The sequence below is a fragment of the Lepus europaeus genome, chromosome 5 (assembly GCF_033115175.1).
Source record: "Lepus europaeus isolate LE1 chromosome 5, mLepTim1.pri, whole genome shotgun sequence".
NCBI classification, from domain to species: Eukaryota; Metazoa; Chordata; class Mammalia; order Lagomorpha; family Leporidae; genus Lepus; species Lepus europaeus.
The window spans coordinates 132,226,999-132,251,721 of record NC_084831.1 but is presented as its reverse complement, the minus strand read 5'-3'; the positions used below and the strand labels follow the sequence as shown (position 1 = coordinate 132,251,721).

Genomic DNA, 24,723 nt, shown 5'->3' with positions numbered 1-24,723 from the left:
CTCAAGTGCTTGGGCCCCTGAACCCATGAGGGAGACCCGGAAAAGGCTTCTGGCTCCTGGCTTCAGACTGGCCCAGTTCTGGCCATTGCAGCCATTTGGGAGTGAACCAGCAGAAGGAAGACCTTTCTCTCTGTCTCTTTCTCTCTCTCTCTCTCTGTGTAACTCTGCCTCTCAAATAAAGAAATAAATCTTAAAAAAAAATTTGCCTACTGAATTCCAAGACAGCCAAGAGGAAAGCTATTCCTCTCTCAGAAGAGGAAAATCTTCATGCCTGTGCAAGAACCCAAAACAAGCCAGAGGCAAAGCAGTCCCTTTAATCACTGCACACCTGCTTCCCACAGGTAGTTTGGGGCAGAGCTGCAGTGATTAGGGGAACTTCCTGGAGCAGGTGGCATTGACGCACACTTGGGAGCTGAGCTGAAACGAATAGAAAGAAGGGGAAGAGTTGGTTACCTTTCAAATGCATGTGATTTAGAGAAAAGATCAGAGATTAGACGATGCTAGGGGGAAAGTAATACAGGTGAGATCGAAAGGATGTTTCCAGAGAAGCCAGGAGAAAAAGGCCATTTGGTATACGGATTACTTTTATAATTTGTGAAAACTTCAGAACATTGACAATATAAAGAAAATCTAGAGACAATCAGTAACCAGCAAAACCAGCCCAGAATAATGTCACAAATCTGTGGTCCATTCAATAGCAGAGAGGAGCTCCACAGCACTCATCATAAAATAAAGACAAAGGGGAACTATTAATTACCCCGATTTGACGGGTACACATTGTTTCCATGTGTTGAAAGGCCACACTGTACCCCATAAATACATACAATTATCGTTAATAAAATTATGAAAATGCAAAAGGCATTATTGCGTTCATTAGTGTTGCAGGATTAATCAGAAACAGACGTGCAAGCTGGGGAGCTTCCCCCAGAGCCCAGTCTCTCTGAGCATGCAGCAGAAGACACAGGCTGGTGAGCAACGGCTGCCCCTGCAGGGTGAGGCCCATAGCTGCTCAGAGGCTTCGCCGCGGTCCTCTCGCTCTGGGAGGAGAAATAGCAGAGAAGGCCACACTGCTCAGCAGAAACTTGCTTTGTGGGAATGCTGAGCCTGCTGATGGGGCCATGATGTGCAAGATCTTTTGGGGTAAATTCTTAGAGGGGTGCTAACTGCTAGCCTCACACTCTGGGGCGCAAGCATCCCATACGGGCGACCTGGAGCTCCTAGATGCTGTCACAGCAGCCGGTCTCTCCCCGCTTCCCAGGTCTCTTTCAGTAGGACTGCCTTCTTCTCTCCAATAGACATAGATAACCTCAACAGACAGGCTTAAGATATAAGCTTACAAGCATAAACAATAGCAACACAATAAAATAACTAGGAAGGGATAAGGTTGTGGTATACCACTTTTGTATTCAGTATAATTTATTTAAAGTTTAGCTTAATTTAAAAAAATTGTTTTTATTTGACAGGTAGAGTTATAGACAGTGAGAGAGACAGAGAGAAAGGTCTTCCTTCCATTGGTTCACTCCCCAGGAGCCAGGTGCTTCTTCCTGGTCTCCAATGCGGGTGTAGGGGCTCAAGCACTTGGGCCATCCTCCACTGCCCTCCTGGGCCACAGCAGAGAGCTGGACTGGAAGAAGAGCAACCAGGACTAGAACCCGGTGCCCATATGGGGTGCTGGTGCCGCAGGCGGAGGATTAGCCAAGTGAGCCACAGCACCGGCCATAGTTTAGCTTAATTTTTTTTTTTAACTTTTATTTAATGAATATAAATTTCCAAAGTACAGCTTTTGGATTACAATGGCTTCCCCCCCATAACTTCCCTCCCACCCGCAACCCTCCCCTTTCCTGCTCCCTCTCCCCTTCCATTCACATCAAGATTCATTTTCAATTCTCTTTATATACAGAAGATCAGTTTAGTATATATTAAGTAAAGATTTCAACAGTTTGCCCCCACATAGCAACACAAAGTAAAAAAATACTGTTGGAATACTAGTTATAGCATTAAATAACAGTGTACAGCACATTAAAGACATAGATCCTACAAGATATTTTTAAAAAATTAATTAATTTTCTAGGCAATTTCCAATTTAACATCAGGGTTTTTTTTTTTTTTCATTTTCAATTATCTTTATATACAGAACATTGATTCTGTATATACTAAGTAAAGATTTCATCAGTTTGCACCCACACAGAAACACAAAGTGTAAAAATACTGTTTTAGTACTAGTTATAGCATCACTTCACATTAGACAACACATTAAGGACAGATCCCACATGAGATGTAAGTACACAGTGACTCCTGTTGCTGACTTAACAATTTGACACTCCTGTTCATGGCGTCAGTAATCTCCCTAGGCTCTAGTCATGAGTTGCCAAGGCTATGGAAGTCTTTAGGGTTCACCGACTTTGATCTTATTCCGACAGGGTCATAGTCAAAGTGGAAGTTCTCTCCTTCCTTCAGAAAAAGGTACCTCCTTCTTTGATGGCCCTGTTCTTTCCACTGGGATCTCACTCGCAGAGATCTTTCATTTAGGTCTTCTTTTCATTTAGGTCTTTTTTTTTTTTTTTTCAAGGGTGTCTTGGCTTTCCATGCCTACAATACTCTCATGGGCTCTTCAGCCAGATCCGAATGCCTTAAGGGCTGATTCTGAGGCCAGAGTAGTTTAGCTTAATTTTTAATAACAGCTGTGTTTAGCAATTGCTTACAACTTTTTAAAAAGAATTATTTTATTTATTTGAAAGAGTTACACACACACACACACAGAGTTAGAGAGAGAGAGAGAGAGAGAGATCTTCCATCTGCTGGTTCACTCCCCAAATGACCGCAATGGATAGAGCTGAGCCAATCTGAAGGCAGGAGCCAGGAGCTTCTTCTGGTCTCCCTTGTGGGTGCAGGGGTTCCAGCACTTGGGCCATCTTCTACTGCTTTCCCAGGTCATACCAGAGAGCTGGATTCATATGGGATACTGGCACTGCAGACTGGAACTTTAACCTGCTATGCCACAGCACTGTCCCCTGTGCCTAGATATTTAATAACTGGCTCTTCTGAGCTGGTCCACGACTGGGAGATGAGTCAGAGAACTGAGTGCTATGGAAGAGGGAGCTTCAAAAACATTCATGGAAAATAGAATTCAAAGATAAGTTTATCTTGGTGCAAGAAATGTTGAAGTCTCCATGCACAGTTGTTTCATTATGTGGCTTTTCCTTGAACTTTTGAAGACCTCCTGCATGAAAAAATAGCTGTGGAGCTATCCAGTTTGTCTAGATTTGCTACACAAGGAAATAATATGACTTTTACTTGGTAGTTCAGAATTGAAGAGAGAAGACTAAATTATACAGTGTAATTCCATTAAACCCAATAGGTTAGGGGCAATCTAGAGACAAATCTTAAGATCTGTCAGGGTCTTCAGAGATCCTTTGTTTTCTCACAGATTTCTTTTTTTTAAGATTTATATTTATTTGAAAGAGTTACAGAGAGAGAGAGAGAGGGAAAGAGAGAGAGAGAGAGAGAGATCGTCCATTCACTGGTTCACTCCCCAAATGGCCACAATGGCTGGAGCTGGGCTGGTCTAAAGCCAGAAGCCACTTCTGGGTCTCCCACGGGGGAGCAGGGGCCCAAGAATTTGGGTCATCTTCTGCTGCTTTCCCAAGTGCATTGACAGGGAGCTGGATCAGAAGTGGAGCAGCCGGGACACAAACAGGCATGCACATGGGATGCCAGCACTGCAGGTGATGGCTTTACCTGCTATGCCACCGTACTGGCTCTGAGGAGTTTTGAATGCGTTCTTTAAAAAACAACTTTATTGAAATACAATTTATATGCCATAAACTGCTCATTTTGAGAATACAACTAAATGGATTTTCATAGTTCTTTTCACTAATCTCCCTTGAAAACTTTGCTCATCTTCTTTTGGACTTCATGGAGAAACTGGCAGGGTACTGTGTTGACTTCCTATCTTAAGAGTTACACCTGGGGCCAGCATTGTGGCTCTGCAGATTAACCAGCATCTCATGTAAGCACTGGTTTGAGTCCCAGGCGCTCCACTTCCAAAACAGCTCCTTGCTAATGCACCTGGGAAAGCAGTGGAAGTGGCCCAAGTGATGGAGTTCTAGGTTCCTGGCTTTGGCCTGGCCCAGTCCTACCCATAGCAGCCCATTGGGGAGTGAATCAGTGAATGGAAGATTCTCTCTCTCTCTCCCTCTCTCTCTCTCTCTTTCTCTGTGACTATTTCAGACAAATAAATAAATCTTTAAAGAATTAAAGAACTATAACTAGTTGAGATATTCCATCATCTTACACACAAGAGTAACCTTTTCAGTGTAATAAAGCAGACATTTTCAGCAAAGTGGATTCCTCCCAGATTAGCCTTTAGGTGAAGGGAGAGGGCCACTGAGAGCGGAACTCCTGGGGATCAATGAGCAGATGACATTGTGTCTGTGTCAGTCTCCTTGTAACTTCAGAGTCCTGATACCGCTCCCTGATATGACAGCGAAGATTTATGGAGGACCCAGGCATTGTCCTCCATCACCCTCATCCCCCTAACTTGTAGTAGAAAGAGAAAATAAGCCATGGCTTTGGGACATGGCATTGAAATTCACTACAAGGAGTCTTCAAAAAAAGTTCCTGGAAAATGTGTGTTGAAAAAACTGCATGGATTTCAGTGAAATAAGCTTATCTTTTATTTCCAATGTTCCATGCCCTTTTCAGATTCCCCATATATATTCATCCCTTTATATGTATTATAGTAAGTACAATGACTATTAAGTTCCTCACTTTATGGATGAAGCAGAGTCAAGGCTGAGAGAGTGGGAAACTTGTCTGGAGTCACACTGCTGATTGTGTAGACTCTCTTGGTCCGCAGCGACGCTGTGCAGGATCCCACGCTGGTGGATCAGGTCATCTGTGTGCCCTTGGAGAGGCACAGCAAGCAAGCAAAGCAAGTCACATCCAGAATAGGATTCAGTTTAGGACAAGCTGCTGCCATCTCTAAGGTGCTATACCCGAGCTTGGTGTTGGTCTCTGCTGCTGGCACTCTGAACATCCGGCAGTGGCAGGAGCTAGATCAGCCTTAGTAACGAGGGAATCCATGCGCTTGGCCAGATGCATAGCAACCGTCTTTGATACCTTGGCCCCTGTGGACTCATTGCACGAGTCAAGCAGTGGCCCAGGAGCAGGTCTGGAGGGGGAGGGAAAAATCTCCGCGGGGTTCCTGATGGGCTCCTTTCTCCTGGGTGTAAACATGAGACACATAGATCTCAGACTTTGTGCTCCCTCCACGGGGTCCAATCAGGCCTCTTCCTTAAACTTTCTTGTCTCTCGTCTTCCAATCTTGCTTCTTCTGGGACTCAGATCAGTCAGTCCATTGTCCTTTGCCAAGGAGTCTAAATAGGTCCTATTCCTCTCTCCATACACGGTCAATAGCCAAGGGCATTGCTTTTCCGTCCTGCCCCCTGGGAGAACTTCATGCCTGGGCTCCCCTTCCAGGTCATTCAGTTTCAGTTTGCACCAGCATAGCAAGGATATCCACTTATGAACGAGGCTTGAGACTTGCTTCCTCCATCAGGTGACTGTAACCCCCCACCTCCAATGAGATAAGTTGAAGGAAAGATGTCTATGCATCAGACGTGGGTGATACTGGAGTTTGCACTACAAAACTTATTTGTGCTTTCTTGATCTGCTCAGACCAAATCCCAAAGGTTTTGTTTCCTTCATTCGATAGTTTGCTACTGTGCTGTGAACATCACAGCTCAGTGCATTTGAGGATTCTTAGCTCATGAAGGGCAGCAATACAGAACATCCTGTTCTCACAGCAGAAGGCAAGAGCCATGAATACAAGAGGCCAAAAGGACCAGTCATGTGCATTTAGAATTTCTGGCCAGTCATGGTATCTACACTCCATTCATATTCCATTATGCAGATCAAGTGAGCTAGCCAAGCCTGACCAGGAAGCATGGAAGTATGAGTGTACTTGAAAACATTCATAGAAAAATAGGATTCGAAAATAATTTTACTTGATGCAAGATAATTGAAATCTACGCATAGCTTTTTATAATACACATTTGCCATGACTTTCTGAAGACCCTTCAGAGCCTTGACTCATGAAGTGGCAGAACAAGAAAAGGGTTGTACACCGCTCTCACACAGGAGAGAACAGGAAACTGGGAAAAACAGCACCACATGCCACCTGCCACGTGCCTATAATTCTTGTTATCTAGGCCACTCCCAATTTTCTGCTTAGTTTCTCTTAGGGATATTTTCTCTTTCTGGTAAGCCTTCAGAATAGGACTCAGAAGTTATATTTGTCTTAAATCTTTTAGCACAGTAATAACAGTGCCTTAGTTCTTCAATATAATCAACTAAGGGATTGATAGTGTCTTATGACAAAATTATCCACCACACCAATTTACATACAGCAACTCTATGATCCCTGAAGATGCACTTAGGAGACATTTTCCTGTTATATTTATGCATATGAGAAGTTACCTCTTTTATTTTTAGAATTTTTATTTATTTATTTCTATCTTATTTGAAAGATGGCAAGACGCAGGGTGGGGAGGAGAGAGAGAGAGAGAGAGAGGGAGAGAGAGAGAGAGAAGCTACTACATTCTCCAAATGCCCACAATGGGCCAGGTTGAAGCTAGGAGCCTGGAATTCAATGCATCTCCCATGTGGGCAGCAGGAACCCAAGTACTCAGCCCATCATCTGCTGCCTTCCAAGGGTGCACATTAACAGAAAGCTGGATCTGAAGTGGAGGAGTCAGACTCGAACCAAGCATGTTGATAGTGGACACTGGTACCACCCTGCTATTTTTTGACAGGCAGAGTGGATAGTGAGAGAGAGAGAGACAGAGAGAAAGGTCTTCCTTTTTGTGGTTGGTTCACCCTCCAATGGCTGCTGCGGCACTGATCCGAAGCCAGGAGCCAGGTGCTTCTCCTGGTCTCACATGCAGGTGCAGGGCCCAAGGACTTGGGCCACCCGGGCCATAGCAGAGAGCTGGCCTGGAAGAGGAGCAACCGGGATAGAATCCGGTGCCCCAACCGGGACTAGAACCCGGTGTGCCGGCGCCGCAAGGCGGAGGATTAGCCTGTTAAACCACGGCGCCGGCCTCACCCTGCTAACTCTTAAAGCTGGTATAGAGAAGAGCAAGTTAGGTGAGAAAAAAAGAGAGGGTTCGTTTACTCGTTCAACAAATATTTGTTGTATGCCAATGGGTGCTCCTCCTTCCTGGAGCTTAAGGTTCAGCAGGTGCAACCCTAGGGGTACTTTCTTATCATCATGGAGAAAAGACTCTGATATGATCTCAGTTGAAAAAAAGTGGAACAAAACAAAAAATGATATAGTGGGAAGGACATCGGGGCATAGGATCGCATTCCTTCCTCACACTGGTATGGGAAGTTAGTTTATATTTAACCACTAGGTGGTAACATTATGGTGTTGTTAGACACAATGCACTCAGATTCTGCATTTGCCAAAAAATTCTCATCAATTATTACCAGCAGCTGTTAGGCAAAGGAGATAACAAGTCCATGAGGAGATTAAGCCGAATGTGTTCAGTCAGCAGATGCCATGGGCTGTTTTCCATCTGTAAGTGGAATAATGCAAGAATCAAGTTTGTTCATGTAGTTCTTAGAACTCAGCTATTAGATCATCATGTCAAGATTAGCAATTGCTCATCTCTGGCTGGCTTCAGTGTTAGCCAAGATACTCAGGGTCAGGAACACCCTCGGAACACAGCAAGTGCACCTGCTTCCACAGGACGTGAAGAGGCCTCTTGGGGCCTCAAAGAGGGGTCTGCAATTCTCAGTCCTCTTTGGCTTGCCACTGACCCAGATTTATGGAAGAGACAAAACAATAATTTTTAAGGCTCATTTTGATGCTGCCTCCTATAGCTGTGCAGATCTTATGTAACACAGGTAGTCAGATAGTTAGCAGGACTTCAGTTTAAATACTGGCTTCGCCACCACTTAGTAGCTGCCTGACTTCAATCAAGTTATAGTTTCCTAATGACGAAATGGGGAGCAAGACAATTTTACTGGAAAGAGCTATTCCATGTGGGAACCTATACCTCGTTTATTTCTGCACCAACACCCATATGTCTCATGATACTGCCTTGCTATCACAGGCACCCAACAATTATTACTGTAAATCCTGATCCCTGACTCCTCATGTCAATCACTATTCTAGACAGGGCAATCCCTTCACTCACCCCCAATACAGTTTTCTCTTTCCCACCTTCAGATGGGGATGAAATGGGAGCAACCAGAAAAATGCACACCATTTCCTGAGTCTTTGTGAATCGAACGTCTCTCTTTTTGAGATTCACGAAAACACAGCTCTCTCTTGATTGTCCTTGGTACATATCTGAATATTTTATGATTTTATTTTGTTCTCCATATCAGGTATGGGTATTTTGGTTTCTTAGAGGACAAATTCCTTAGGAGCAGAAACTCATGGACTCCAGCTGTAGCTCCTGGCGAAGGCAGTACAGTGTGGGAGAGATTAGCTCAGGGAATCCACACTTCGTGAACTGAAATAAGGGCTCCGCTACTGGCTCTTTAACAGTTAATGCATGGAAGGATCCTTTGCAGTGATTTGAGGTTTAGAAGATCACATCAAGAGGTCAATTTAGTTATTTTGATTCTGAATCAGTGTTTACCCCAGGTTTTGGTGAAGTCTTTCAAACCCTGGAAATGTATATTTATGGAAGCATACACTATTGATAAACATTCTGTAGAGAATAAAGTACATACAGAGAGTTTTCAAGATGGTGGAATCGGGAGAGATTTTACTGCTCTAGTCTAGGGGAAGATAGTTTAAAACAAAATGGAGAGAGTGCAGTCTCAGGGAGAGTTAGAGAGAACATGGCAGTTTAGAAGGGCACTGTAGAACTACATGGAGGGTGTGGTTGTGCACAACTCAGGACCCTTGCAGCTTCTCAGCACCAGCTTTGGAGTGAGGTGAGACTAGACTGTGGCAGCCCGAGCCACTGGTGATAAAGCTGCAGGAAGAGCCTGGTGTGAGTCTGGCTTGGAGTCCTGTGGGTGACAGTGTACCTGCCAATGTAGAGGAAAAGGGGGGGGCATGTTTCTCTCTCCTTGACCACCCAGCACTAATGTCCTATAACTAGCTGATAGAGGGTGGGCGCCATTTTGAAATACAGAACAGCTGTACCAGCTTTTGTCTGTATACCCAGCAACCAGCCAAGAGTCTGGCTGGGAGAATTGACAGGAGGCTGGGAGCTTGTGGCTGTGGGAGGCTTGTGTGCTGGGACTGTGCAAACACTGTGGCTGCATGGGAATGTGCAGTGTGGCTGGGACTTTGGGCAGTCACTGTGTGGGTGACTCCACATGCTTGGGCTTACTGATTCCCTGGTGAGGGTCATTGCTTCAGGATTGCATGGATCCTTTCTGTGGTTTTTGTGGCAATGTGAATGAAAATTGTACCCACTGGGACTAACAGCCAGGCATTGGTCTCCTTTGAGGAGACAAGGTTAGTGTGAGAATATGCCCACAGAGCAGAACAAACCTCCCCTCTGACCCCCTCCCCCAAAAGATTTACCACACCCAACTTGTATCACCTTGGACACTTCCCTCACCCTGGAGCACTGAACAGAGCTCCCTGACTACACCCAGCACATGTCTAAGGGTATTCACTGAAGAAGTGGACACTCCACTAAGCCAAAGAGGCATAATTCAAAGAGAAAAGCCATCATGGGGAGGGGGTCGACAACAAGTATCACCACAAATGCCTAATAATAAACATGGCAATTCAAGAAATAAGAATAAAGAGGACAACATGATGCCCCCAAAAGAACACAACACTTCAATACTAGAATATGAGATGAAGAGGTTGACAAAATGCCAGCAATGGAGTTAAAAAATTGATTATAGAATTACTTAGAAGTAATCAGAAGCAAATTCATGAACTGAAAAATCCATACATAACATGAATGAAAATGTTTTTCACAGAATTGAAATTTTAAAGAGAAATCAAAAAGAAATATTGGAAATGAAGAATTCAATAGAACAAATAAAAATATGGTGGAAAGCCTTAAGAACAGATTTGGTGAGGCAGAGGAAAGAATATCTGAGTTAGAAGAAAAATTTTTGGAAATTTTACAGTCAGATCAAAAAAAGAAGAAGAAATTAGAAAACTAAAAAACAGTGTCAGAGATTTATGAGCTACTATCAAATGACCCAACATATAGGTTTTAGGAGTTCCTGAAGGCGTAGAAAGAGATAATGGATTAGAAGGCCTTTTTAGTGAAATAATTACAGAAAATTTCCATGATTTGGAAAAGAGAGGAACGTCCAAGTAGAGGAGGCACACAGAACTCCTAACAGACAGGACCAGAAAAGATCTTCACCACGACACATTGTAGTCAAACTCACCACAGTAAAACATGAAGAAAAGATTCTAAAATGTGCATGAGTGAAATGCCAGATTACTTTCAGAGGATCTCCAATTAGACACACAGATGACTTCTTATCAGAAACTCTACAAGATTAGAGAGAATGGTGATATATAGTCCAAGTCTTAAGAGAAAAAAAACTGTCAACCCAGAATACTATACCCTGCAAAGCTCTCATTTGTGCATGAAGGTGAAGTAAATACTTTCCATAACAAGCAGAAGTTGAAAGAATTTGTCACCACTTGTCCAGCCTTACAAAAGCTGCTTAAGGGTATGTTACACACAGAAACATAGAAACATGGTCATCACTATGAAGGAAGGTGAAAGCAGAAAATCTCCCAGTAAAATCCAAGGTGAAAAATAGGGATATTTATGGAAAAATGGCAAGGCCAAGTCTTTACTTATCACTAGTCACCTTGAATATAAATGGCCTCAACTCTCCAATTAAAAGACACACATTAGGTGAATGGATTAAAAAACAAGATCCATCTATTTGCTGCCTAAAAGAAACACATCTCACCAACAAAGATACATGCAGACTGAAAGTGAAAGGATGTAAAAAGATATTCCATGCTAACAGAAACCAAAAAAGAGCTGGTATAGCCATCCTAATATCAGACAAAACAGACTTTAACACAAAAACTGTTAAAAGATACAAAGAAGGGCACTATGTAATGATAAAGGGATCAGTTCAACAGGAAGATATGACTATTATAAACATATATGAACCTAATTACAGGTCATCCAGCTATTTAAAAGGAATGTTAATGGATCTAAAGGGAGACATAGACTCCAATACAATAGTAATGAGGGACTTTAATATTCCACTTTCATCAATGGGTGGATCAACCAGACAGAAAATCAGCAATATAACAGCAGTGTTAACTGACACCATAGGCTAAATGGACCTAATGGATATCTACAGAACTTTTTATCCTACAGTTGCAGAATACACATTCTTCTTACCAGTGCATGGACCTTTCTCTAGGATAGACCACATGCTAGGCCATAAAGCAAATCTCAGCAAATTAAAAAAAAATCGAAATAATGCCATGCATCTTCTCTGATCACAATGGAATAAAGTTGGAAATCAACAACCCAGGAATTCTAGAACATATGTAAACACATGGAGACTGAATAATGTACTCCTCAATGAACAGTGGGTCATTAGGGAAATCAAAACAGAAATCAAAAAAATTTCTGAAATACCTTGAAATAAATTTAACCAAGGAAGTCACAGATCTCTTCTATGAGAATTACAAAATAAAGAAATAGAAAAAAGCACAAAAAAATGGAAAAATCTTCCATGTTCATGGATTGGAAGAATTAACATTATCAAAATGCCTATACTACCAGATTAAATGCAACACCAATCAAAATACCATGGACATTCAGACATTCTTCTTAGATATAGAAAAAATGATGCTGAAATTCATATGGAAACACAGGAGACCATGAATAGATAAAGCAATCTTGTACAACAGAATCCAAGCTGGGGGCATCACAATACCAGATGTCAAGACATACTACAGGGCAGTTAAAATCAAAACAGCCTAGTGCTGGTATAAAAACAGATGGATAGACCCATGAAACAGAACAGAAATGCCAGAAACCAACCCATGCATCTAAAATAATCCCTGGAGCAAGGATAATCTCTTCAACAAATGCTGCTGGGAAAAATGGATCTCCATATGCAGAAGTATGAAGCAAGACCCCTACCTTACATTTTACACAAAAATCCACTCAAAATGGTTAAAGACCTAAATCTAGGGCCCAGTACCATCAAATTATTAGAGAACATTGCAGAAACTCTACAAGACACTGGCATAGGCAAAGAGTTTTTGGAAAATACCCCAAAGGCAAAATAAATCAAAGCCAAAATTGACAAAAGTGATTACATCAAATTGAGAAGCTTCTGTACTGCAAAAGAAACACTCAGCAAAAAGAAGAGGCAAGCTACAGAATGGAAGAAATTATTTGCAAACTGTGCAACTGATAAAGGATTAACATCCAGAATATAAAAAGAGCTCAAGAAACTCCACAACAACTAAACAAACAACCCAATTAAGAAATGGGCAAAGAACTTAAACAGGCATTTTTCTTTTTTTTAAAGTTTTATTTTATTTATTTGAAAGACAGAGTTACAGAGAGATAGAGACAGAGAGGTCTTCCATCTGCCGGTTCACTCCCCAGATGGCCGCAATGGCCTGAGCTGCACCCTCCGAAGCCAGGAGCCAGGAGCTTCTTCTGGGTCTCCCATGTGGGTGCAGGGGCCCAAGGACTTGGGCCATCTTCCACTGCTATCCCAGACCATAGCAGAGGGCTGGATCGGAAGTGGAGCAGCCAGGACTAGAACCAGTGCCCATATGGGGTGCCGGCTCTTCAGGTCAGGGCTTTTACCCACTGCGCCACAGAGCTGGCCCAAACAGGCATTTTTTCAAAAGAGGAAATCCAAATGGCCAACAGACACATGAAAAACCTCAGGAACACTAGTCACCAGGGAAATGCAAATAAAACCACAATGAGGTTTCACCTCACCCCCATAAAAATGGCTTTCATACAGAAATCAACAAACAACAAATGCTGGCTAGGATGTGGGAAAAAGGTACCCTAATCCACTGTTGATGGGAATGTCAACTGGTTCAGCCACTGTGGAAGACAGTATGGAGATGCCTCAGAAATCTGAATATGGGCCTACCCTATGACCCAGCCATCCCATTGCTGGGAATTTACCCAAGGGAAATGACATCAGCATATGAAAGAGTTATCTGTACCCCTATATTTATTGCTCAATTCGTAATAGCTAAGATATGGAATTTACCCAAATGCTTATCATCTGTAGACTGGGTAAGCAATTATGGGATATGTAGAACATGTAATGCTACATGTGGTAATAAAAATGAAATCCTGCCATTTGCACGCAAATGGATGAAACTGGAAAACATCATACTTAGTGAAATACACCATTCTGAAGAGGACAAATACCATATGTTCTCCTTGATCTGTGGTAATTAATAGAGCACCTAAAAGTTAATCTGTAGAAGTGAAATTAACACTTTGAGATGCAATGACTTTGAACAGCCCTTGTCTCTACTGCAGAGGAACAGTTTTTTTTCCCAAACAATTTGTTGAAATCTTTACTTGGTATAGAGTTATTCGTTTGTGTATAAAGTTAATTGAAAACAGATCTTGTAAAAAATAGGAATGAGAATAGGCAAGAGGGAAGGATGAGGGGTGGGAGTGTGAATGGGAGGGCCGGTATGGTGGAAAGAATCATTATATTCATGAAATTGTAATTTTGAAATGCATGAAGTTTGTATACCATAAATAAAGTGTTTCCTGGAAATAAAAATAATAAAGAGCACTAAAAACATGAATGCAATAACCTACACCCGGGCAGAAATGCTTTCTTTTTCTATAAGATGTTTAAGTCATTTACTTTGATTGTATATTATTAGAAGACATTTAATCAGCTCTGTTTTCTGCCTTTCATCTTAACTAAATTTTAGTCGCAGGTTGCCTGTCCCTCTCAGCCAGGGTCACTGTCATGCCTACGGATCTAGATGATCAGAACCATTTCTCTTGTTTGCTAAAGCTAAACATTTTTTTTTTTTTTTTGGACAGGCAGAGTGGACAGTGAGTGAAAGAGAGAGAGACAGAGAGAAAGGTCTTCCTTTTTTCCCGTTGGTTCACCCCCAATGGCTGCTGCAGCCGGCGCACCATGCTGATGTGAAGCCAGGAGCCAGGTGCTTCTTCTGGTCTCCAATGTGGGTGCAGGGCCCAAGGACTTGGGCCATCCTCCACCGCACTCCCGGGCCACAGCAGAGAGCTGGCTTGGAAGAGGGGCAGCCGGGAGAGAATCCAGCGCCCCGACAGGGACTAGAACTCGGTGTGCCGGCACCGCAGGCGGAAGATTAGCCTATTGAGCCTTGGTGCCAGCCAAAGCTAAACATTTTTAACAACTGGGAGCTGTTAGAGAAAATTCTCAGATAAAGAAATATAAACAGCTTTGGATTATCTGTTGTTAGTATTTGCGCCATTGACTCCGATGTCTTTCCTTCGTCTTCTCATCAATTTCTGGTGAATGGACCTTTGTCTATGTTTTTCTCTTTAAACTATTTTTTAAATAAAAAGATTTCTTTATTTGAAAGGGTCACACATACACACACACACACGCACAGAGAGAGAGAGAGAGAGAGAGAGAGAGAGAGAGATGTCTTCCAACTACTGATTTACTCCCCAAATCCCAAATGGCTAAAACAACTGGTGCTAGGCCAGGCTGAAGCTAGGACCTAAGACCTCCATCTGGGCTTCTCAGATGAGTGACGGGGGCCCAAGTACTTGGCCATCTTTGGCTGCCTTCCCAGGTGCTTTAGCAGGAAGCTGGATGGAAAGCGGTGTAGCTGGGACTCCAGCCTGCATGCTGATAAGGGGATGCCAACGTAGCAAGCAGAGGCTCCACCTGCTGTGCTAGAATGCTGGCACCGCATTTGTTCTTAATGATGAAATATTTTGTTATATTCCTTAGGATCCCTGAATAAGGAATATTCGAACCACACTGGAATATGCCTGTATTCAGCTGAGTTTTAACCCTGAATTTTACACTCACTCACCATTGCAGGCATCTGTGTGTTCCACTGGTAACGATGTGTAAGTACAAGGCCTTGCTCTGCTTCAGCAAGGAGGCAAACCTTTGTATAAACTGTATTCTCTGTGCAACATCCAAATAAATTAAAAAGCAAATGTAATGCTAGATTAAGCGAGCCATAGTTTGTTATGTATTCTTAAACTTAACCAATAATAACATAGTAATAGTCATATGTATCCATTTTCTCCTTTTGTTTTCATATTTCCCACATTTCTTTCCAAAAAGTTTCTGAGCTTTTGGAGCTTTTCATGTTGATTTTAAACCAAATATTATAGATCTGAAATGAACACATACTGATTGATTTTAAATTGAACTCATTTTTATAGTTATTTGTCACTAGATTTCAAAGCCTCTTCTAATGCTAAAAATAAGGCATTAATATTCAAGTAAAAATAATAGTACTTATTTCTATGTAACAGTTTCAAAATAAAGGTCTTTTCAAATGTCCAGTCCATAGTGTAACAGATGGATAGAGACAGCTATGCATCTGTCTACATCCTTATATACACACATACACATATACAATATATAATAGCTTCATTATATTTATGTTTAGTTTATTATAGCTAGTGTGTATGTAGTGATATACATGTATTTACATATGTGCTGAACACATACATGTGCTATGGTTTCAATGTGTCCCCTCCAATGTGATGGTATGAAGACATAGGTCCTTTAAGATGGGATTGGACCATGGCAGCTCCTGCCTCATGAACAGGATTACGATCCTTACAAGGGAGGCTGCATACAGCCTTTGCTTAGCTTCCTCTCGCACCTTCTGTCCTCGTTCCTCGCCTCCGGGGGATTCACGCTGGGGATGAAGAGCAGCCACCACCACACAACTGAATCTGCTGGAATTTCCTGTCCCCAGAGCCATGAGAACTGAACTTCTGCTCTTTATGAAGTACCTCGTCTGTGGCACTCTGTTATAGCAGTGCAATGAACCAAGGCAACGTGTCTATAGCTGTCATTTGGTCTTTCATTATGTTCCACTAGCAGGAAGCTGGACATACGATTGACATTTTCCCAGGTAAGTTCAGATCAGTACAGCACTTTGTAGTTTTGGTTGTCCAAGGTCTTGGTTTTGCTTTATAGTCTGAAGAGAGCCCTAACAGAAGTTGGCTTTGTGATCAGGAAACTGATTCTAGTGCTGACCCTGATTCCGATTAAATACCTCTATTTTCTTATCAAGAAAAAGACATTAATACCTATCTTTTGGCTGCTGTGAGGCCTAAATGAACTGTTTATGTGAAATGTTCAACACAGGCCTCTCTCTCTCTCTTTTTAATGATTTATTTATTTTATTCGAAAGGCAGAGCAGGGTCGGTGCTGTGGATAGCACTGCTGGCATCCTATGTGGGCACCAGTTCGAGTCCCAGCTGCTCCACTTCCGATCCAGCTCTCTGCTGTGGCCTGGGAAAGCAGTGGAGGATGGCCCAAGTCCTTGGGCCCCGCACCCATGTGGGAGGAGCCAGAGGAGGCTCCTGGCTCCTGGCTTCAGATCAGCGCAGCTCCAGCTGTTGCAACGATCTGGGGAATGAACCAGTGGATGGAGGACCTCTCTCTCTCTGCCTTTCCTCTCTCTGTGTAACTCTGACTTTCAAATAAATCTTAAAAAAAAAAAACAAAAAAGAAAGGCAGAGCTACAGAGAGGCAGAGAGAGAAAGAGAGAGAGAGAGAGAGAGAGAGGTCTTCCATCTGCTGGTTCACTCCCCAATTGGCCAAAATGGCTGGAGATGCACCAACCCAAAGCCAGGAGCCAGGAGCTACTTCCAGGTCTCCCACGTGGGTGCAGGGGCCCAAGGACTTGGGCCATCTTCTACTGCTTTCCCAGGCAATAGAAGAGAGCTGATCAGAAGTGGAGCAGCTGGGATTAGAACCCATATGGGATGCCGGCACTGCAGGTGGCGGCTTTACCCACTACACCACAGCGCCAGCCCCGCCCTGCTTTGCTCAACAGCAAATCCTTGGGGAAGAACTTTTTATCTCCCCACCCCAGTCCATGGCTGTGACCCTTTTAAAAATAAACAGCTTCCTACTCAGAGAACAGTGCAGTCATTTTCAGCACCAGACTCTGAATTTCACCTGACACTGGAGTTCGTTTCATTGTCCCCCTTCATCTGCTTCCTGTCTTGATCTCCCCTAGGCCACAAGACTGAAGGTCAGTGTATTTAAAACTGAGCCTCAGAGCACTAAACTGAACAGTTATGTGGCGCAGCCATTCTCAGAGCCAGTCCGGAGGCTCCTGCAGCTAGAGACTCTGGGAGAGGAAACTATTTTCATAATAATGTCAACTCTATTTGCCCTCTTCACGGTGTTGACATTTGCGCTGATGGCACAAAATCAACAGTGGGGGAACACATGGCACCCCAGAAGGAATCAAAGCGGGGCACTGAACCACGCTCATGGCCATTGCACTCTGCGTCCATGCACTTGTGGTTTTAAAAAAGCCAGTTTCCTCTAGCTGTGTCCTTGATGAATTATTCATGTTATTAAATCTTGCCCTTTGAGTGTTTGAAATATTCTGTGTAACAGAAAAGGAAGATGTAGCTCTTCTGTTACATCCTGAAATGTGATGATTATTTCTGGGGAAAAAGCACTCGTGCAAATAGTGAAGTTAAGCTGCACTAGGGGCTCTTCTCATGGAACACCATTTTTTGCTTGAAAAAATGATTGATATACACACTCTGGTTATTCTGCAATGGATAACTGGTAGACCTTTTTTAAAAATAGGGCCATTGTAAGTTTATCACTTCCAGAAAAGCAGCTGACAGCATTGGTTGTCGATGATAACAATAGATCATTTAAGGCCGGCGGTGCTGGCACACCAGGTTCTAGTTCCGGTTGGGGCACCAGATTCTGTCCCGGTTGCCCCTCTTCCAGGCCAGCTCTCTGCTATGGCCCGGGAAGGCAGTGGAGGATGGCCCAGTGCTTGGGCCCTGCACCCGTATGGGAGACCAGGAGAAGTACCTGGCTCCTAGCTTCGGATCAGTGCGATGCACTGGCCGCAGCGGCCATTGGAGGGTAAACCAACGGCAAAAAGGAAGACCTTTCTCTCTCTCTCTCTCTCTCACTATCTACTCTGCCTGTCAAAACAAACAAACAAACAAAAAACAATAGATCATTTAAACAAAAAATAAAATATTGGAAAACCTGTACATATTATTATAAACTTGGGGGCTTCCCAATATTGAAAAACTTTTCTGATGAAGGATGTGATCTTCTGATACTGTGTAATGATACAATGCCAACATTTGGAAAACCTGCACAACTCAGGAAAACATTTTCTTTCTTTTTTCTTTCCAACTTTTTATTTTTTGATTTTCATTTTTATTTGAAAGGAAGAGACACAGACATAGACTGGTTCACTTCCAAAATACCTGCCCCCACTGGAGCACACTGAAGCCAGGAGCTAGGAACTCCATCCTGTCTTCCACATGGGGGACAGGGACCCAAGCACTTGAGCTATCATCTGCTGCCTCCCAGGGTGTGCACTGATGGGAAGCTGGAGTCAGAAGTGGAGCTGGAACTTGAACCCAAGCATTCTGATATCGAAGGTGGATGTCCCAAGCAGCATCTTATTTTTTTTTTTTTAGTTAATATAAATTTCCAAAGTACAACTTATGGATTACAATGGCTTCCCCCCCCCATAATTTCCCCCTACTCACACCCCTCCTGTCTTCCACTCCCTCTCCCCTTCCATTCACATCAAGATTCATTTTCAATTATCTTTATATACAGAACATCGATTCTGTATATATTAAGTAAAGATTGTATCAGTTTGCACCCACACAGAAACACAAAGTGTAAAATACTGTTTGAGTACTAGTTATAGCATTACTTCACATTGGACAACACATTAAGGACAGATCCCACATGAGACGTAAGTACACAGTGACTCCTGTTGTTGACTTAACAATTTGACACTCTTGTTTATGGTGTCAGTAATCTCCCTAGGCTCTAATCATGAATTGCCAAGGCTATGGAAGCCTTTTGAGTTCGCCGACTTTGATCTTATTTAGACAAGGTCATAGTCAAAGTGGAAGTTCTCTCCTCCCTTCAGAAAAAGGTACCTCCTTCTTTGATGGCCCGTTCTTTCTACTGGGATCTCACTCCCAGAGATCTTTCATTTAGGTGTTTTTCTTTTTTTTTTTTGCCAGAGTGTCTTGGCTTTCCATGCCTAAAATACTCCCATGGGCTCTTCAGCCAGATCCGAATGCCTTAAGGGCTGATTCTGAGGCCAGAGTGCTATTTAGGACATTTGCCATTCTATGAGTCTGCTGTGTATCCTGCTTCCCACGTTGGATCGTTCTCTCCCTTTTTGATTCTATCAGTTAGTATTCGCAGACACTAGTCTTGTTTGTGTGATCCCTTTGACTCTTAGACCTATCAGTGTGATCAATTGTGAGATGGCATTGGTACATGCCACCTTGATGGGATTGTATTGGAATCCCGTGGCACGTTTCTAACTCCACCATTTGGGGCAAGTTCGATTGAGCATGTCCCAAATTGTACATCTCCTCCTTCTCTTATTCCCACTCTTATATTTAAAAGGGATCACTTTTCAGTTAAAATTTTAACACCTAAGAATAATTGTGTGTTAATTACAGAGTTCAACCAATAGTATTAACTAGAACAAAAAAATACTAAAATGGATAAAGTATTAAATTGTACATCAACAGTCAGGACAAGAGCTGATCAAGTCATTGTTTTTCATAGTGTCCATTTCACTTCAACAGGTTTCTCCTTTGGTGCTAAGTTAGTTGTCGCCGATCAGGGAGAACATATGATATTTGTCCCTTTGGGACTGGCTTAATTCACTCAGCATAATGTTTTCCAGATTCCTCCATTTTGTTGCAAATGACCAGATTTCATTGTTTTTGACTGCTGTATAGTATTCTATAGAGTACATATCCCATAATTTCTTTATCCATGTTGATGGGCATTTGGGTTGATTCCAGGTCTTAGCTATTGTGAATTGAGCTGCAATAAACATTAATGTGCAGACAGCTTTTTTTGTTTGCCAATTTAATTTCCTTTGGGTAAATTCCAAGGAGTGGGATGGCTGGGTTGAATGGTAGGGTTATATTCAGGTTTCTGAGGAATCTCCAGACTGAATTCCATAGTGGCTTTACCAGTTTGCATTCCCACCAACAGTGAGTTAGTGTCCCTTTTTACCCACATCCTCACCAGCATCTGTTATTGGTAGATTTCTGAATGTGAGCCATTCTAACCAGGGTGAGGTGAACCTCACTGGTTTTGATTTGCATTTCCCTGATTGCTAGTGATCTTGAACATTTTTTCATGTGTCTGTTGGCCATTTGGATTTCCTCATTTGAAAAATGTCTGTTGAGATCCTTAGCCCATCTCTTAAGTGGGTTGTTTGTTTTGATGTTGTGGAGTTTCTTGATCTCTTTGTAGATTCTGGTTATTAACCCTTTATCTGTTGCATAGTTTGCAAATATTTTTCCCATCCTGTCGGTTGCCTCTTCACTTTCCTGACTGTTTCTTTTGAAGAACAGAAACTTCTCAATTTGATGCAATCCCAAATGTTAATTTTGGCTTTGACTGCCTGTGCAAAATCTTTAAGATTTTGTAATTCTCATCGTAGAGATCTTTAACGTCCTTGGTTAAGTTTATTCCAAGGTATTTGATTGTTTTTGTGGCCTTTTCTGACACCTTGTAGGATCAGATTGGGTGCCCTTCCTTGGTTGTCACCGTGTCCCTTGAGTGCTTTCACTCCATTTAGTGAGCTTTTAAGTGGGTTTTCAGGCAGTGCATTAGGTACTGGTCCCACAAAGAAGATGAAGATTCCTTCTCTCCTGCCTGTAATTATGTTGCTAATTGATTGTCTCACAGTTGTCATGGGGAGGAAGAGACAAATATGGCCAGGAACTAAGGAGTTGCCTATGGCAAAAGGGATTCAGAACCTGGTCTCTTCTTCCTCCACAAATTTTTTGAGGTTTGCTTTATTAAAAAATATATCTATTTTAAACTTATAATTTGATGAGTTATGACATATGCATCATGAGTCCATGATTTAAAATGTTCCCATTGACCCAAAAAGTCCCCTTCTGTCCCTCCCAGTGAATATGTCCATCTCCCTCCAGCGTCTTCTGAGACCTCAGCAATTGCTGCTTTCTTTATAACAGGAAATTAACCTTGTTTGAGACCATCATTTAGATGATTCACAGAGCTTAGTTTAAAATTCCTAAAGCACTAGAAAAGCCTGGGGATTTGGGGATCTGACCCAGTAAGGCCATAGTGCTACAATACTCTAGCATAGTCTTTTTTGGGTGAGAGAGAGCAAAAGAATGGTGGTTTTGAAAAAAATCCAACTGGATGGGGTGATAGACTGGGAAAGACTTAGTCTGTGAGGCATTGAGTCTTGTTGCAGAGCTGGAGAAGAAATAGTATAAAAGAGCTGAACTGTCAAATCAAGCGGGGCTTTGGGGCAGACTGAATTTCATTGAGATGAAAGCTCTTATTCTAGTTTTATATTTGTTTACATTTGTAGCAGCTTGAATGCAGGGACTTTGAAAAGTTCACAAAGAAATGGAATTAAAGGGTAAAAAGTAAAAACACCAGCTTTGTTTCTCAATATAAAGTCCATCAAGTTCAGGACACTTTCATAAGTGAAGATACCAGGCATTTATTTGGTCCATTGCTGAAGAGTGGAAGGTCTTGGGGAATTTAGCCATGTCACATCGTCTTTTTTGCATTATTAACTGAAGGAAAATAAGTCTCGTTTTAAAAGAGTTTTGGAGATTAGGAAACAAAAAACAAGTTAGAAGGAAAGAAGGAACCAAACCAGGATTTAAGGTGGATGTCTATTGATTTCCTGTAGAAACCCTCATAAAATCACCCTTGCATGGTGCAAGGACTCGACAGGAACATTGTCATGGTGGAGACGGACTCTCTGGTGAAGCTCTCTCAAAACATTCTCCTAGTTAGTGGATGTTATTTTTCTTTAGCTTTCCAGAAAAATCAGCAAGTAAAATGCATTCACCATCTCAAAAAACTGTTGCCATGAGTTTCGTTCTGTACTGTTCCACTTTTGCTTTGACACATCTGCCTCTTGGTAGCCATTGCTTTGATTGTGCTTTGTCTTCAGGGCCACACTGGTAAAGCCATGGTTCTTCCTCTGTTCCAATTCTTTCCCTGGAATTTGATGTAGACACTGCTGTTGCAGGCTCCATTTTCTTTCTTTTTTTTTTTAATTTTAGATTTTATGTGTAACTTTTATCTCCCAAATTTTGTCTATAACAATAAATAATCTCAACAATTCTGTTTGGGGAAGTAAAGAACAGAAGTGATTTATAGACAGTAGCTTTGTTGCTCTTCACTACCATGCTACCAACTAAGCTGTCATCAATATTCTCAGCTCTACTTTCTTTGGACCCTGAAATAAGTTGGAAAATTCATCATTGGTACTTAACGCTTGAAAAAAAAAAAGTGGTTTTGTGCAATCGAATCTGGAATTCCAGTTTACCATTAAAAACATGCAGAGTGAAGATTTTCTTCTTTTGATTCCTTAATGTAAGTGAGGAACTCTACATAAATTCTTTATATTTTGGCAGATCTGTGCTCATAAAACAGGCTATTTAGATTATAGATTTTCTCCAGGCTGGTACTGTGGCTCTGTAGCAGTGAAGTAGTCTTCCAGGAAAGACTGAATATACTCAAATGTTGGTCTTTCGTCAGGGTCCTTCTTCCAACACAGATTCATCAATTCCTGGAGGGATTCTGGGCAGCCTTGAGGGCAGGGCATCCTGTATCCTCGTTCTACCTGCTCCAGCACTTCCCGGTTCACCATACCTGGATATGGTACTCTGCAGGCTCCATTTTCAACATTGTCTCATACTTTTATAAAACCAGTTGCCCATCTGTAAGCTGCTGATTTATTTGGGGGCATTTTCCCCATTAATTTTTCATGAAGCATCAATGCTTTTAAATGAATATCATAAAGTACCTTTTTTAAAAAGTCATAAACCACCATTCTTCCATCGGTGCTAAACCATAGATTTGGTGCCTGTTACTGCTTTGATGTTAGCAGAATTCATGTCACTCAGATGAGGACTTTTTTTTCAAACTGATGTCCCATACTTATCACCTCAAACTAGATCCTGTTAGGTATGCCATAACAAGTTAGCATGAATTTATTTTGGTACAAAAAAATTGAAATTGTAACATATATTTTCATGAATGTTTTGAAGACCCCTCATAGTCTACAAAGATGGTTACAGTAATATCTTCCATTCTACATGATCTTTTAAACATTGCTACAAGCTCATCAAGAGGTACAGCCTAATTCCTATCCCTCTGAATGTGTGTGGGGTGTATATTTGTTTGTAATCATTAAAACATAGGAGAAGTGGGGACAGCGCTGTGGCATAGTGGGTAAAGCTGCTGCCTGCAGTGCCAGCATTCCATCTGGGCACCAGTTCGAGACCCAGCTGCTCCACTTCCAATCCAGCTCTTTGCTATGGCCTGGGAAAGCAGTGGAAGATGGCCCAAGTCCTTGGGCCCCTGCACCTGCATGGGAGACCAAGAAGCTCCTGGTTCCTGGCTTCAGATAGGTGCAGTCTGGCCATTGTGGCCAATTGGGGAGTGAACCAGCGGATGGAAGATCTCTCTCTGTCTCTGTCTCTCTCTCTCTCTTCTTCTCCTTCTCTCTGTATGTAACTCTGATTTTCAAATAAATAAATAAATCTTTAAAATAAAACATAGAGGAAGTGACACTGTATGACTTCTGAGACTAGGAGCAAAGCAATGCATCTTTCAGCTTGCTTTTTGGAAGTCCTGCAAGCCCTAAGCTACTACAGAGTAGTCTGACTCCTACAAGGCTGCCATGTTGCAAAGACACACCAGTTAGCTCACATGAAGAGGCCATCAGAAAGAGGCAAAGGATATGTGGGTGGGGGGAGAGAGAGCAAGGCGTATCAGCATATTGTAAGATTAAGATAGATAAAGCTGTAATGCTGTTCACAGCATAATTTTATGTATGGTGATGTTTAATATTCCCTTCATACTGACCAACAAACCAGACCTTATAGGTCATACTTCCTGCTAAAGAGTCATCACATCCATGTCCTGTCAACAGAACCAGGGCTTCTGGAAGCTGATAGAATTCCAGGCACTTGTAACAAAAGCCAAGGGATGGGAATGGACTACGTGGGTAGGGATCACATGGAGATGGGGGTGTGACTTGGGAGCAGCTGAAAACCCTACTTTGACAGCTGCTTTATGAAACACTGTGGGAGGGTTCAGCAAAGTGAGGAAACCCTGGCTGTTGGTTTGAGGGGCATAAGATATGGAGACTACGCATTACCACTGATGAGTTACGAGACAGAGAAGGAAGATAAGGGGGAACCTGGGCCTGGTGCCTTCTTACATAATTCCCCTGCTAGCACCCCAGCTGCTCCAGCTTCAGCCACCATCCAGTTCATGACAGACTTGAGCCAGACTTTCCTACTAAAATTATGAGAGCTAAGACAGGGGCAGCTAAGAGGGGCAGCCGGGACAGAATTCGGCACCCCAACTGGGACTAGAACCCGGTGTGCCAGTGCCACAAGGCGGAGGATTAGCCTGTTGAGCCACGGTGCCGGCCCATCCTTTTCAGTCTTGAAGTATTTGTTTTGTCTTCTTTATTGCATTAAAAAGATA

General features: G+C 42.4%; 1 protein-coding gene across 1 annotated transcript in view; it reads right to left on the bottom strand.

The window, feature by feature from the left end:
* Positions 1 to 4,365: 4,365 nt before the first annotated feature.
* LOC133759260 (flavin-containing monooxygenase 5-like) overlaps positions 4,366 to 24,723 on the bottom strand; it is a 102,651-nt gene continuing 82,293 nt past the window's right edge. The window contains 4 exon segments of the mRNA XM_062190194.1: positions 4,366 to 4,474; positions 4,771 to 4,906; positions 4,998 to 5,224; positions 15,833 to 15,918. Of these exon segments, the coding sequence (XP_062046178.1) occupies positions 4,366 to 4,474; positions 4,771 to 4,906; positions 4,998 to 5,224; positions 15,833 to 15,918 (558 nt within the window).